At 44.7% G+C, this 13,366-nt stretch overlaps 1 protein-coding gene across 1 annotated transcript in view; it reads right to left on the bottom strand.

Moving 5' to 3' along the window:
- Window positions 1–13,366, bottom strand: part of LOC102043251 (epsin-2) — a 23,233-nt gene continuing 9,867 nt past the window's right edge. The window contains 7 exon segments of the mRNA XM_031061055.1: window positions 1–3,980; window positions 5,611–5,826; window positions 6,669–6,761; window positions 8,236–8,409; window positions 11,078–11,240; window positions 11,525–11,617; window positions 13,327–13,366. The exon segment at window positions 13,327–13,366 is cut by the window's right edge and continues 23 nt beyond it. Coding sequence (XP_030916915.1) covers window positions 3,682–3,980; window positions 5,611–5,826; window positions 6,669–6,761; window positions 8,236–8,409; window positions 11,078–11,240; window positions 11,525–11,617; window positions 13,327–13,366 — 1,078 coding nt within the window. The 3' untranslated portion in view covers window positions 1–3,681.

Below are 13,366 nucleotides of genomic sequence, written 5' to 3'. Positions count from 1 at the left end.
TGGAATAGAAGCAATACAATTTTAATTCTGACCAGTCACCTCCAAACCCCTTGTCTTTCCACTGTTCTGATGGCATCGTTTAAATATCACATCTGTGACATAGCTGGGGGGGAGAAAAAAAATGACACAAAGATACAGACATTATGATACAATAGTACAAATGATAAATTATTTATACAGTAAATAATGGCAATAGTCAGCACAAATCCAGAAAAAGCAGCTGGCTCCCGGGGTTATGAGCAGTTTGGGAAATATTGGAACACTTGGAGAGGAAGAAGAGTTGTGTGAGATTCTGCTGGGAAAAGGAAATCTCCTCTTTCTCCCCACCTGTGCATGTTCAGGCACAGAGCACACCTCGAAAGGGGCACAAGGGCAGCAAGAGCTGTCTTGGCTACAGGACTTCCCAAACACTGAAAACACCACAACCCACCAGGGCTTCCCTTCCCTGCCCCCTCCACAGAGCTGAGTTTCTCTAGAGCATGAAACTGAATAAATAACTGAGCTTATTTAGGGGGAAATGATGCCAGGGAGTGTGTGTTAATTTATTTTTTTTAACAAGATGTTACACTTTTCTCTTTGGTCAATTTGACCAGTAAGGCTATTTTGGGCTACTAACATTTTAAAAATCAAAAAAGAACAAAAAAAGCACTTTGAATATTTGCAAAGTGAGAAAAAGAAGAGGGGAAAAAGGAGAAATGGGGCAGAGGGGATGCACAAACACCCTCCAGAAATGGGAGGGCCAGGAGGGAGGGAGGATTATCCTGAGAGCAGGAAAATCATCACAAAATGAGCTGGACCATTCAGGGCATCCCCAGCCAGGACAGTGACCCCCTCCTTGTCATCCCCTGGGGACACAGCCCAGCCCAGGAACATTTACCAAACCAGCTCCTTCTCCTGCTAAACTCAGCTCCTGCCAAAGCCCTGTGCCAGGCTGGGGTCTGGGCTTGGTTAGTCTCAGCCTAAAGATTGCCAGCACCAGAATTTGGGCTGTGGGATCCCCCTCCTTGGTGGATCTCCTCAGGGAGCCTCCTTGGGGTTTGTTGTGCCATAAATGTCTCTATTTCATATAAAAGGGATAAACTTCTGGGGGCAGTGACTTGGGAGGAAAAGCAACGATTTGCCATTCAACAGCTTCATTAAGCCAGGGCTCCCTCCCAGAGCAAATTTACAGTAACAGCTCCAACTGCAGGTTATTGCAGCACTTCAAATATTTCTTATCAACCTCATCTTGCCTCTAAAAAGCTCCCCAGGACGTGGCCAGGACTCTTGGCTGGACAGACAATGCCCCATCCCAATGCAGTTCAGGGGACAAAGGGACAAACCCTGAATGACCTCAATTCCAGGGCTGGTCAAATCCAACTGGGAAAACAACCCAGGAGGAATCTTGTCACAGATCAGCTGGAAAAAAAGCACTTTCCCCCCCATCTGCAAGAATCACACCCTTCCTGCTCTACACTTCTCAATAGCTTCAACAACAACAGAAAAAGTCTTTTGCTTTGCTCTGAAAGGCAACATGAATGGGGTTTGGTTTTGTTTTTAAAGACAGGCTGGGTGTGGACAGCAATCCTCTTCCCTCCTCTATAAAAACAAGGATTGGGAATGCTCCGTGCCAGTTCCAAAGGATCCCAGAGGATCCCACATCTGCACGGGAACATCTGAGCATTCCACCCACTGCCAGAGCTCCCCTGACCTGCACAGCTCCAGTCTGGGGCTGTCCCCCCTAAATCTGATCATCCTTGAGCCTCCCCTTCCCACCAGGAGGTGGATCCCAGTCCTTCCATGGGATCCACTCCTTCCATGGGATCCACTCCTTCCATGGGATCCTCTCCTTCCAAGGGATCCAGCCCCTCTCCAGCCCCACAGGGAATTGTTCCACCTCAACACAACTCTGGCAAATTCTGTTTTCCCCCTCTTAAATTAAGGAAAGGCCACCAAGTCCGTTCAGAGGTGCCCTGCAGGCAGGAAAAATCCCTTTCCATGGATTTTTGTGAGAGGCTGGAGCTCAAGCAGAACCCCTGAGCGTGGTGAGGAGTCCAGACATGAAAATTCATTGAAAAGGGATAACTCAGCTCCCAGGGGAGGGCTGGCCACGGAAGCAGCCATCCAACAGAGTGCACCTTCCAACAGGAAAAATCAGGGGATAAAACCAAACAAGTTCTGTTTGTACATCAGGATTTTTAACAGCTCCACAAGTTTTACAAGGAAAATAAAACCAAACAGCCTCTCTTGGGATCTTCATCAAGGCTAAAAGTCTGTCCAGTCTGGGGATTGGGAAATGGGAACAAATCAAGGGAAAGGCGACTTTAGTGTTTTTTCTTTTTAATGTAGTCTTAAATCATGTTATGCTCAAATTCAATTCATCTAAAAATAATTAGTCATGAGGATTTGTTTTTGATTTGCATTATGAATACTTCATTTAAAAGTAAATATTTTAGTGTTAATCTTCCCTTTTAAACTCTCTTTACAGAAACAAAGAGCGAAAACCATAAATAAGAGGGCATTAAAACCATAAAAATGACATTTGCCAATATCTTAATTTTTCAGCCAGACTTGATAAATCTATCAAAACCAGACAGTTAAATAAGAACCACATTATAAAAATTAGCAAAAAAAGGACTATTAGGTAACTCTGCAAACTCAAAATATGAAACTGTACTAAACAAAATATGTGCAAAAGTATACAAGAGTAACTGCATATAGCAAGGTTAAGCCTGAATTAGTTTTAAAGCTTGCCCCGGTGAAACTGAATTCAAAGTTGTCCCACTGTATCTCTTTTTTTTTATTTTTTTGCTTTTCTTTGTTTTTTCCATTTTTTTTTTCTTTCAACTCACATTGTAAGTCAAATAAAAACAAAATACACATGAAAAAACTTCCAAACGAAGCTGGTACTGGACAAGCACAGAGCAGGACACTCACTCAGCACGAGTGCAGCCACTCACAGAGAGTTCCAGGAGTCCTTAGAGTAGTGTAGGAATTCAACACTGCACACGACAGCACAACTCGAGCATGGTCTTGGGTGTTTTGTCTGGGGTTTTGTGTTATTTTCCTTTCGAGACAAGCTTGCTGTTGTCAGTCACACCTCAGAGATACCAAAGCAGTGCGAGTTTGCAATGTTTAATGCATAAAAACCAAGCCCCCCTGGGCCCTCCGGGTCGGTCTCTTCTAAGAGTAAGGACTATGGGTGAACCAACAGTCTAGAACTGTGTGTAGTTATGTGCAAAACATTCACTAGCACTCGGAATCTCAGGTCTATCTTACGGGCAGAGGAAGTGACAGATGCAGGGGAAGAGTAACTTCAGGAATCCAGCACGTGATCTGACATCTACAAAATAGCCAAGGGAGTTTTCCGGTGGCAGGTTCTCTCCCTAGAAAGTGTGTTTGAAATGATTAACAAAGTAACAAAAATGGGCAGAATCTAACTTTGGTGAAAAGTCTGAACATTTCACATGATGCTCAACAAGCCAAAGTAAGGTACCATCTGTAGCAAAGACTAGATTTAGATTAACTGGTAAGTAGAGACAACTCTTCAAAGATCATAACTGTAAACTGCAATTCTACTTCCAAGTCTCTCACACACCGTTCAGTCCACACAGGCCACGTTCGTTTCGCTGGAAAGACTTCAGCCTGGAAACACTAAGAAAAGAAAAGTTCCTTTAATTGGGTCTTTATAGGAGGAAAGGGTTAGTTGTATTTGCAGCCTGGGAGGCTGCTCATTCCTGTACTGTGCAGAGCTTGGGGCATTGATCCTGCAATGCTCAGCCCCTGGCCCATGGGGATGGTGCCCATGGCCGGCAGCGGTGCCATGCCCACGGGCACGGGGGCCATGGAAGACAGAGGTATTGGCTCCATGCTCAGAGGGGGCACGGTGCTGAACGAGGGGCTGCTGCCCATCACGGGGCTCGCTCGCATCTGGTTCAGGGTCAGAGGCTGAGGCTGGTTCACCTGGAAGGGGTTGATTGGAGTCGCTGCCGTAGCGGCGCCTGCGGGGAGAGAAGGGACAGTGAGGCACTGCCATCAACAGCAGGGGCTGCAGTCATTTCTGCTGCCAAAGAACACTCCCTGTGTGCATCCCCATGCCCAAAACACCCCGTGGAGCATCTGATCCCCAGCAGAGCACACTGTGTTCCCTGGAAGCAGCCAGTGCCACCAACACCCCTTCACTGACCAAGAGCTCCAACCTCCGACAGCCCTGACTGGAGTTCCAAATCTGCTTCCCTGCAAAAGCCCTAACCACGACATCCACATCACTGATTTAATGTTTTATATGCTGCTTTGCAGCTCTCCGTGTTCATTTACTGCAGAGAGTGAGTTCACATTAGATACTGGGAAGAAATCCTTCCCTGGCAGGGTGGGCAGGCCCTGGCACAGATTCCCAGAGCAGCTGTGGCTGCCCTGGATCCCTGGCAGTGCCCAAGGCCGGGTTGGACAGGGCTGGGAGCAGCCTGGGATAGTGAAAGCTGTCCCCACCATGGCAGGGATGGTTTTTAAGGTCCCTTCCAAACCATCCTGGGATCCTGTGATTTGTGTGCTCGCTGCAAGCTCCCAGCAGCCACCTCCATTTTCGTGTTTCTGGCACCGAGCTGGGACAAGAATTCCCAAAGTAAACAACTTGTTTCCGAATTGCAGCAGTGCTCGAAAAAGCAGAGCACAACTTTCCCAGCCTCTGAGGTTCCCTGGACTGCTGCCAGCCCTGCAAATTCCTTTTAGTGTACAAGCCCAGGATTATTTGGATGGCCCAGTGACCCCTCACAAACTTTTTGTAGTACCCGGGAAGGGCAGATACACAGATTTCCTCTCTCTCCCTGCTCACTGCCAAGGCTGCTCAGAATCACTGCTGTTTTTCCTACTCAGGGATTTTAATAAATTGACTTTTTCTTCCGTTGGAAGAGTGATGAAAATAAATACTGAAAGAGCATTTCCAAGTTTCACCTTAAGAACAACACAGGAAAACATCAGTGCAAATTCAGCTTTTAAAAAACACATCTGCCACATGTTTGGTGTCACCATTTCAGTCTGCTCCAAGCAAGGGCTCACTTCTAACAGGCCCAGCTTGCAGGAGAACTGCAACAGCCAATTTTTCTTCCAAAATACACTGAGAATGTGTTTTGAGATCAAAACTGGCTCACTGTGGCAGCCTAAGACAGACTAACCAGCAGCTCACTGAATTACTCAGTGAGTAATTCAGTCAGAGATCTCCTGTGCCTGCTGCAGCTCCAGGAAAAGGGCAACTCCAACCTTCTTGCACAGGAAACTCCTACCTGTTACCTTCCCACGGCAATCTTACCTGTTTGGACAAAATCCAGCTGAAGTTCAGCCATTTTTAACAACCCCAAACTTTCTAACACAGATAATTCTGAGTGAGGGGAGTTGCTGGAATGAAGCTCAGCTGCAGACCAAGAGCAGAGACTTTGTGTTTTCAGGGACTACCACTGTGCTGGGTGAGCCTCCCTGAGACCCTCCTGCTCTTGCTCATGATCTGTTGGCTGAAGTGACCAAGAAAACCAAGCCCAAACCACCCATCTTTAACCCCACCAGCACTGAGCTGGGCAGAATTCCCCTGCAGGAAGGGAAAGCTCAAACAGAAACGTGAAGGAGTGTGCAGAAACCAACCTGGTGCCAAGAATGGGTTCAGAGAAGTAACAGGTTGTGGTGGCTTGGACACCAGAGAGTCCAGGTTCACCAGGGCAGCGTTGGGGCCCAGGAAGGACTCCGGGGTTTTCCGGGCCGTGCTCTGCTTGCCTGATGTCCCACTCGAGTGCTGGGACTCAAAGAGATCAGGACTCGTGGTGCCACTGTGCTGAGAGGGCAGAGTGGAACCTGATTCAGCTGCAACAAGACAAAGGGACAAACAGAACTCCTGGTTAATGCCCAGAGCCAGGCAGAGAGCAGCCTGAAGGGTGTGAGAGCAGAGATGCTTTATGCTAAGTTAGCGTTAGTCAGGGCTCAGTGTTTCAGGCTGTTACACCCTCTCAGCATGCAAGCAGGTCAATGTCCTTTAGCAGAGCATGAAGAAGCTACAGTCAGAGTTGCAGTGCTCTACTGCTGGAATTCCCACAGCTTTGCTGCTCCAGGTGGGACTCACAGGCTCCAAGGAACACATACTCCAAAGCCCTGGCTCATGCCCTGGCCCTACACCACTGCTGTGCCTCCCTAGCTGGATTCCACCCAGGGCTGGCTCCTCAAAAAGCCCAGCTGTGCTTCAGGCAGAACCATCCTGAGAGCACTGGTACCACAGGACTGGCAGGGTCTGGCAGTTTTGATTTACTGACCATTGACCACAGAAAAAAATAAATTAGAGTATTCATAGAAGGCATTTTCTTATCTTCCTATTGGAATTTACACACTTGAGAGATTCAGTCAGCATGGTTCTGGTTGAGTCTCTGAGCATAAGCCCTGCTCCAAACATGTTGGACATTGGAAATTAGGAAGTGCAACAAATTTCTGGGTCAATGCAGCAAAAGGTCACACGGTGCAATTCCATGGAGTACAAAAGGCCCATTCCCCACGAGTTCATGCACAGGCCAAAATGGGAACAAGGAGCTTTTACTGCTGCATCATCACTTCCTTTCTGAAAACTGGTTTTTTTGTTCAATAAAATTTAAGAACAGAGACATTTGTTGCCATGACTGTCACCCAACCTGTCCACATGCTAAGAACTTGATTCGTACCTGGCTTTTTGGAAGTTCGAAGTGTGTCAAATTCAGAAAAATCATCTTTAACTGTACCATTCAAATTACTGAAGAGGTCAAAAGATGTACTTCCTGTTCAAAACAACAAGACAGCCCTGTCATTAACACATCTTCAGTTGCATCACACAGCTGATCCTCCTGGAAGCAATTGCTGACCCATTCCTGTTACCAAGAAGCCACCACAGGTTCCAGGGCAGCAGCTGGAAGTGCTCCTACTCTGAGCTGGGAGAAGGAGACTGTCACAGAATTGTCCTTTCTGACAGCATGGAACAACTAAATCAGAGCAGTTTGCTTTGGGATCAGTGTAGGGCACACCTGAGCATGCTGGGGTTTGTTGATTGAGTGTCTGCATTAGAGACAAGCAGATTTTGCTGTGGAAGGAGAGAACAGAAATGGATTTACAGCCTCTACTATCAAGTGTTAATCGGCCCTCAAGGAAAACAGCACCAGTGATGATTTCATTTCTGCTTCCCAAGTGGAAAGGAGGAGAAATGTCAGAGCAGAGGTTGTGGAGATGGCAAAGCCCCGTTAGCTGAAGCACCAGCACTCACCCAGAGCTTGCAATCAATGAAACATCACCATTTCCAAATGTGGACACACTCTTACCTCAGACCAGAGGCACAAAAACAACACCTAAGTGATCAGCAATCACACTCCTTTTAAGGTTTGTGTGGGTATTTTTAATTAGCTGAAATGTTTTCTTAGTTTACTTTTAACCTTCAGGACATTTCAAGCAAGAAGAGCACAAGATGACAAACCCCAAGAGAAGATGAAAATTGAATATAAAACCAATATTTATCAAGAACAAAGAGCCACCATAGCTAAAGGCTCATTTCACAATGCTCCAGTTTTTGCCCTTTGCCCAGGAAAAGCTGCTTAGAGAAGTTTTTGCAGCACTCAGATTCCTTTGTCTGTTGTATTCTGGGATGAATGATGAGCAGAAAATGCATTTTGGATGCTTTTAGCCACGGTGCCAATATGAAAATGCCAGGTATTAACACTCCTCAAGGTTGTATTAGTTACAGAGCATGAAAATACAATTACAGCAGCACCTTCTGCACGTTTACCAGGGCTCAGGGAGGTTTCACACCCTCAGTCTGAAGGAACAAACCTTCATTTGCACCTCTAAAAGTCTCCTCCGAGCTGCTCAACCTGTCAATCTGCATCTGCAGAGACATCCATCTGCAGAACTATTTATCATGATGAAAGGTGAAATTACAGTATCATTCATTGCCAGAAATTAAGTCCTTGTCTAATTAAAGATAAAACCCAAGAGCAGCAGCAGTCCCAAGTGCTCAGCAGGCAGCCACAAATACCAGGAGGAGACACAGAAGGGACAGAGCAGGAAGCAGCACCTCGAATTCAGAGCTCTAAGTCTGAATAATTACATTTAAATTTCTTTTTCCTGCTGGTTATTACAAGTCCCTTTTATTTTGAAGACCAATTCTGCCAATTGTCCAGCTTCTTTGAACCACACAATGCAAGAAAACCACTTGGACTTCTCATTACTCAAATAAGATGGATATGGGATGAGAATATTGCTCACCAGAAGTAGAGAGAGGTTTGTTTGCAGGTGCTGATCCCCAAGGATCCACAGAAGATTTTGCTGCAGTAGAAGATGGCTGAGCAGGAGCCCAAGGGTCCACATTTTTGGCCAGAGGCTGAGCTGTGGATCCTGCTGGTGCTGCCCAAGGGTCAACAGAAGCAGCTGGTTTGGCACCTGCAAGAAGAATCAGCAGAAGAGAAGTCAGTGCAGCTTCCCTTGGAAAGCTTTCCTGGGTGACTGACCCCTCCCAAGAGCCTTTCCTTGGAGACTGACCCCTTCCAGGAGCCTTTCCTTGGAGATTGACCCCTCCCAGGAGCCTTTCCTGGGTGACTGACCCCTCCCAGGAGCCTTTCCTTGGAGACTGACCCCTCCCAGGAGCCTTTCCTTGGAGATTGACCCCTTTCACGAGCCTTTCCTCTTCCCAATTAACACTGAGCATTAATGGGAGCAGCTGCTCAGCACCAGCCACTCCCAGCATTTGTCACACTCTGACCAACAACAAGCACCAGGAAATTCTGGGCAAGGCAGAGGAATAAACAACTCTGCTCTCTGAACCTGGATACAAATACCTGCAGTTCCAACAAGAAAATAAACTTGCCTTTGTTGCTGACATTGCCAGCACAAGTGACAGTCCCTGGCTGGAGGTGACCTAAATCACAGGATCTATTTATGAGCTCAGGGGAAAGTGAGTTTATAAAAAGCCCAAAGGTAAAAGGTGGGAGATACACAACATTAACCCTTGGACAAAGGAAGCTGTAAGATTCAGAGAGAATGTTCTCCAAGTCTTTTAACCCCACTGCTATTTTATAAAAATACAATCAGCTCCCCTGAGCCAGCTGTGCTTTTTTATTCCCATTTCTAAGCACTCCTGACACACATCTAAGCTGCCCACTGACATCCCTTTATTATTTTTAACCCAATGTCAGTATGCTCAGGGTTCTCATTTTTACTGGAAGATGCTGACAACTCTTCATTCCTACAAATTCAAACACCAAAGGTTTGATTCCCAAATGAGGATTTTATAACCCAAGAGAGCAGGACAGAATCACCCACATGCAACAACTCTGACCTTCAATATCCTGCAGGTTTCAAATTACGACTGAAAATTATTTTAGCTTTTAAAACTCCATTCAACCCCCCCTGGCATCCCAATATCCCTGTAAATCAGGAATGCTGCACACAGTGGCACAAATTCCAGCTGGAATTTTGGGTTTTGTTTCATCAGCAGGCACGTGGTCACTACAGCTCCAGAGCAGGAAATGCCAAAACTCTCCAAGGAAGCCCCATTATTCCCACACCAGTACTCCCATTTCCTTTATCTGTCCCCAGTGCTGAGTTAGGAGCAGTGCCACACTAATGACAGCATTTCCCATCACCAGCAGCTTCCCAAAATGTCCTTTCTTCCCTAAAAGGAGCACTCAAAAGGAGAGCACTCGGGAAAATCCCTTCCTGGAGCTTCCATCAGCTCCACTGGAACAGCACAGCACTGGCAGGATTTGGGAAATGCAGATTCATGAGTCATTTTTTTACCAGCAAATTCATAAACTGGCATGTTGGAGACTATTCCTGGGAGAATCCAGCAGACTGGAAGCAGGGATTGTGCTGTGGTGAAAGAAAGCTGGGAAGCACTGAGGAGATGCTACAGCTGGAACTGGTACAAGGAAAATCCTGTCACAGGGTGACACATCAGGCTGGAGATTTGAGGAAAGTGGATTTTGGTTGCTTATAGTCATGGAAAAATAAACTGAATGGCCTCAGGGCCCAAAATCTGGGCTTTTTCTCATTTCCAATCACCAAAAAGAAGCAGGTGACACTTGGAATGATGACCTGGCAGTTGGCCCAGGAGCTTTGTAGGTGCCTTTAATGCCATCATGAGCAGGGGAAAAGTCCCCAAACAAGGCATTTCATCATTAAACTTCCAATTTTTCATTAGGAATCTGATGGTGGTGTGTGGATCGCAAATGTCCTGGAAGCATTTTAGAGCAGAGGTTGTAGAATCACCAGCCTGAAGCAGAACTGACAGAACAAAGCTGTCAATCTTCATGGAAAGGCTTCATCAAGATTTGCACAGAAACTCCCTGCCCTTTAAAAAAGTCAAAAATTCCAACAAATAGATCCAGCTCTTGTTCCAAGTGTAACACTGTGAGAAACCATCCACTTTCTTATCAAAGGAGTAACTCCTTGGACAGGCTGGGGCTGACCCAGACATCAGCCCACCACACAGGCAGGAACACACACACAAAAAAAAACAAAATACCACACAAAAATTTGGCTTAATTGCTCTTTAAAATGTGAAACACTGCACCTTTCCCTTCAGAAATATTCCATGGATTTAGCATTGAACTCCTATGGAACACTAAGTATTTTAAATGGCAATCTGAATTTTTTTGTCTGCTATAAAAATCTTTATTTAAGTAATTTAATCCTTTTGGTTCTGACCATACACAAACACATTACAATTCTCTAGGAGCAACTAAGGACATGATAATTCAGACTGATGGCTTTCCTAAGCTTGCCTAAATATCAGATTAAATTCTGGGAATAGTCTAAACCCATGGCACTGGACACAACCAGCAGGGAGACACAAGTTGGACAAGTTGGTTTTGCTGTAAAGACAACAGAAGTGCCACTCTCCTCTTCCTTAGGATTCAAACTGCACACACAGAAACCCAGCTGCTTAAAAAAAAATCAGCTGCCATTGGTGTCTGCTTGGAAATGAGGAATTTAGTGAAATGAATGAAAATGGACTCATACACGAGCACAACACTGAGGAACTTTGAAATGCCCAAGGTTAAAAAGCAAAACCTTTGAAATCCCAGTGCTCCTGGCAGTTTGCTCTTACCAAATGATTGCCAGGGGTCGGAGGCAGGGGCTGCAGCTGTGGATCCTCCCCAGGGATCTGTCTGGTTGGCAGCAGCAGCAGCAGGAGGTCCCCAGGGCTCGCTTTTGGCCGGGGCCGGTGCCGAGGAGGGCAGTGCATCCATCAGGTCCAACAGGGTGGTGTGCTGAGGGCAGGAAGAAGCTGAGCTTTACTTAAGAGCCTTGCCAGGCTGAAGTACAAACCCACGAGAGTGAAGAAGCAATTATTATTATTATTATCATTATTATTATTTTTCCTTTTACACGCCTGCATTGACTAGCTCCAAATTTAACCCACACGGAAGCAGCTTTAAGCAACACAACAAAGCAAACCCAAAAGCACAAAAGAGCTCAGCATTAAGCTAAGTTTGTGTTACTGTATTTCAGCTTTTGGCAGCAAAACCGGGAATTTCTTAGGCCAAGGCACTACCTCCTTCTTTTTGGGAATTTTAATTGTGTCTCTGCGACTCTCCTCCAGAGCCATCTGTAATCTCAGATCGTCCCCGCGTCTGAGGCGCTCCTCCTGCAAAGGAAACCAACACTGGTGATACCGAGCACGAGCCTGCTCTGAGCTGCTGCTGCTCCCTGCAGGGCTCCAGCCCTGCCCCTGTGCTCCACAGGCTCAATTTCCACACAGCACACACCAGGCACAGGAGTTCTCCTGGGGTTCGTCCCTTGGGAGCGCCCCGACCCTGCTGTGGTCATTGCTGCTTGGGATTTACCCTGGTGCTGTTCCATTCTTTCCAAAATTCTGTTAGAAACACCACAGAACTTCAAGTGAACAAGCCATTTTTAAATTGGCATCATGGTTTTTCAGCATTCAGATCACCACTGAGGGTTGTAGGGAGCTAAACTGGAATTTCTCTCGCTTTTTTTCACTTCCCTCCACGATGCACCAAGGGAATGGAGTCTTGCCAAGTCCAGGTGTAATTTGAAGGTTTAAACATCTGTAACTACAATGTTTATGCCACATTCAACTCCTTTAAATATCTCTGCTTGCATCATGTCTCTCAGAAGTTGACTAATCCCCAGCTTGTCATTTCTGAAGCTACTTCAAATGCTTAGGTTCTGATTTATATTTTAGTTCCCTTTATTGCTCAATAATGACAAAGTTTACTGGGTGACAGTTTCCCCTTCCAAGCACTCATGCTTAACATACAGCTGTAAACTAAATTGTTACAGGAATCCTCTAAAATATTACAGGCACTCAGCATGGCTGACCTGAATTTTCACTCAGAGCTGACATTTGACTTTGTTATGTATCAAAATGCAGTGGTTTTATCTAAATTTATTCCAAATTCAGAATGAAGCTGCTGAGAATTAGCAGAGTAACATAACTCAGGTGATAAATCAGGAGTCAATTTCTTTAAAGCAATTTTTTAATATACTCTGGTACTTTGTGTCAGGTCACCCTCCTGTTCCAGAAACTCCCACCAAACGAACAGACTGTTCCAAATTCCACTGGAATCAGAATTCACTGACATTAATGAAGATTTCAGGACCAGTCATGCTTTCAGCTCTTCCTAACGGAAAACATCTTCAGTAATGTGATGATTAACATCCTCCCACACAATGTCTTCTCTCAAAGTGACTGTCATCTTCCACTAGTCTCAACAGCTCGGAGGCTGGAGTTACTTTAAAAAATAGATTTTAAGAATAATAATAATAAAAAAGAAACCAACCTACACACGAGATTCTACCTGGAGCAAAGCCAAGCTGCCATAAATAAAGTAAGATAAAATAAATGAAATAAAATGAAATGAGATAAAATAAAATAGAAATAAAATAAGATAAAATAAAAGAAAAATAAAAGAAAAATAAAAGAGAAAAGAAATAAATAAAATAAAAATAAAATAAAAAATAAAGTAAGATAAAATAAAATACAGTAAAAATAAAATAATAAAAAAGAATATGATAAAATAAAAATAAAAAATAAAATAAAACAACACAAAATAAGAGACAGCTTTACTACATTGTCCATAAAAATAATCTGTTAATTAAACCTCAGCTTTGTAGTTGATAGTGCTCTAAAAAAATTTTAAAAAATTAAAAAAATTAAAAAATATGATAAAAATAAACTGTATAAATAAAATAAAATTTAAAAAATAAAATTAAATTAAATTTTAAAAAATAACATAAAAATAAGATAAAATCAAATCCAACCAACCAAACCAGGTTGCACTGGGAACTCTCCAAGCACGGACACTTTGGAAAACCTACACGGGCACCGACCTGCTCCGCCACCTCCCGGCTCATGGCCAGCGGCAGCTGC

Source organism: Geospiza fortis, unplaced genomic scaffold, assembly GCF_000277835.1.
Source record: "Geospiza fortis unplaced genomic scaffold, GeoFor_1.0 scaffold213, whole genome shotgun sequence".
In the NCBI taxonomy this organism is placed as follows: Eukaryota; Metazoa; Chordata; class Aves; order Passeriformes; family Thraupidae; genus Geospiza; species Geospiza fortis.
The sequence above is the reverse complement of the archived record's forward strand: the minus strand, read 5'-3'. Positions and strand labels throughout refer to the sequence as shown.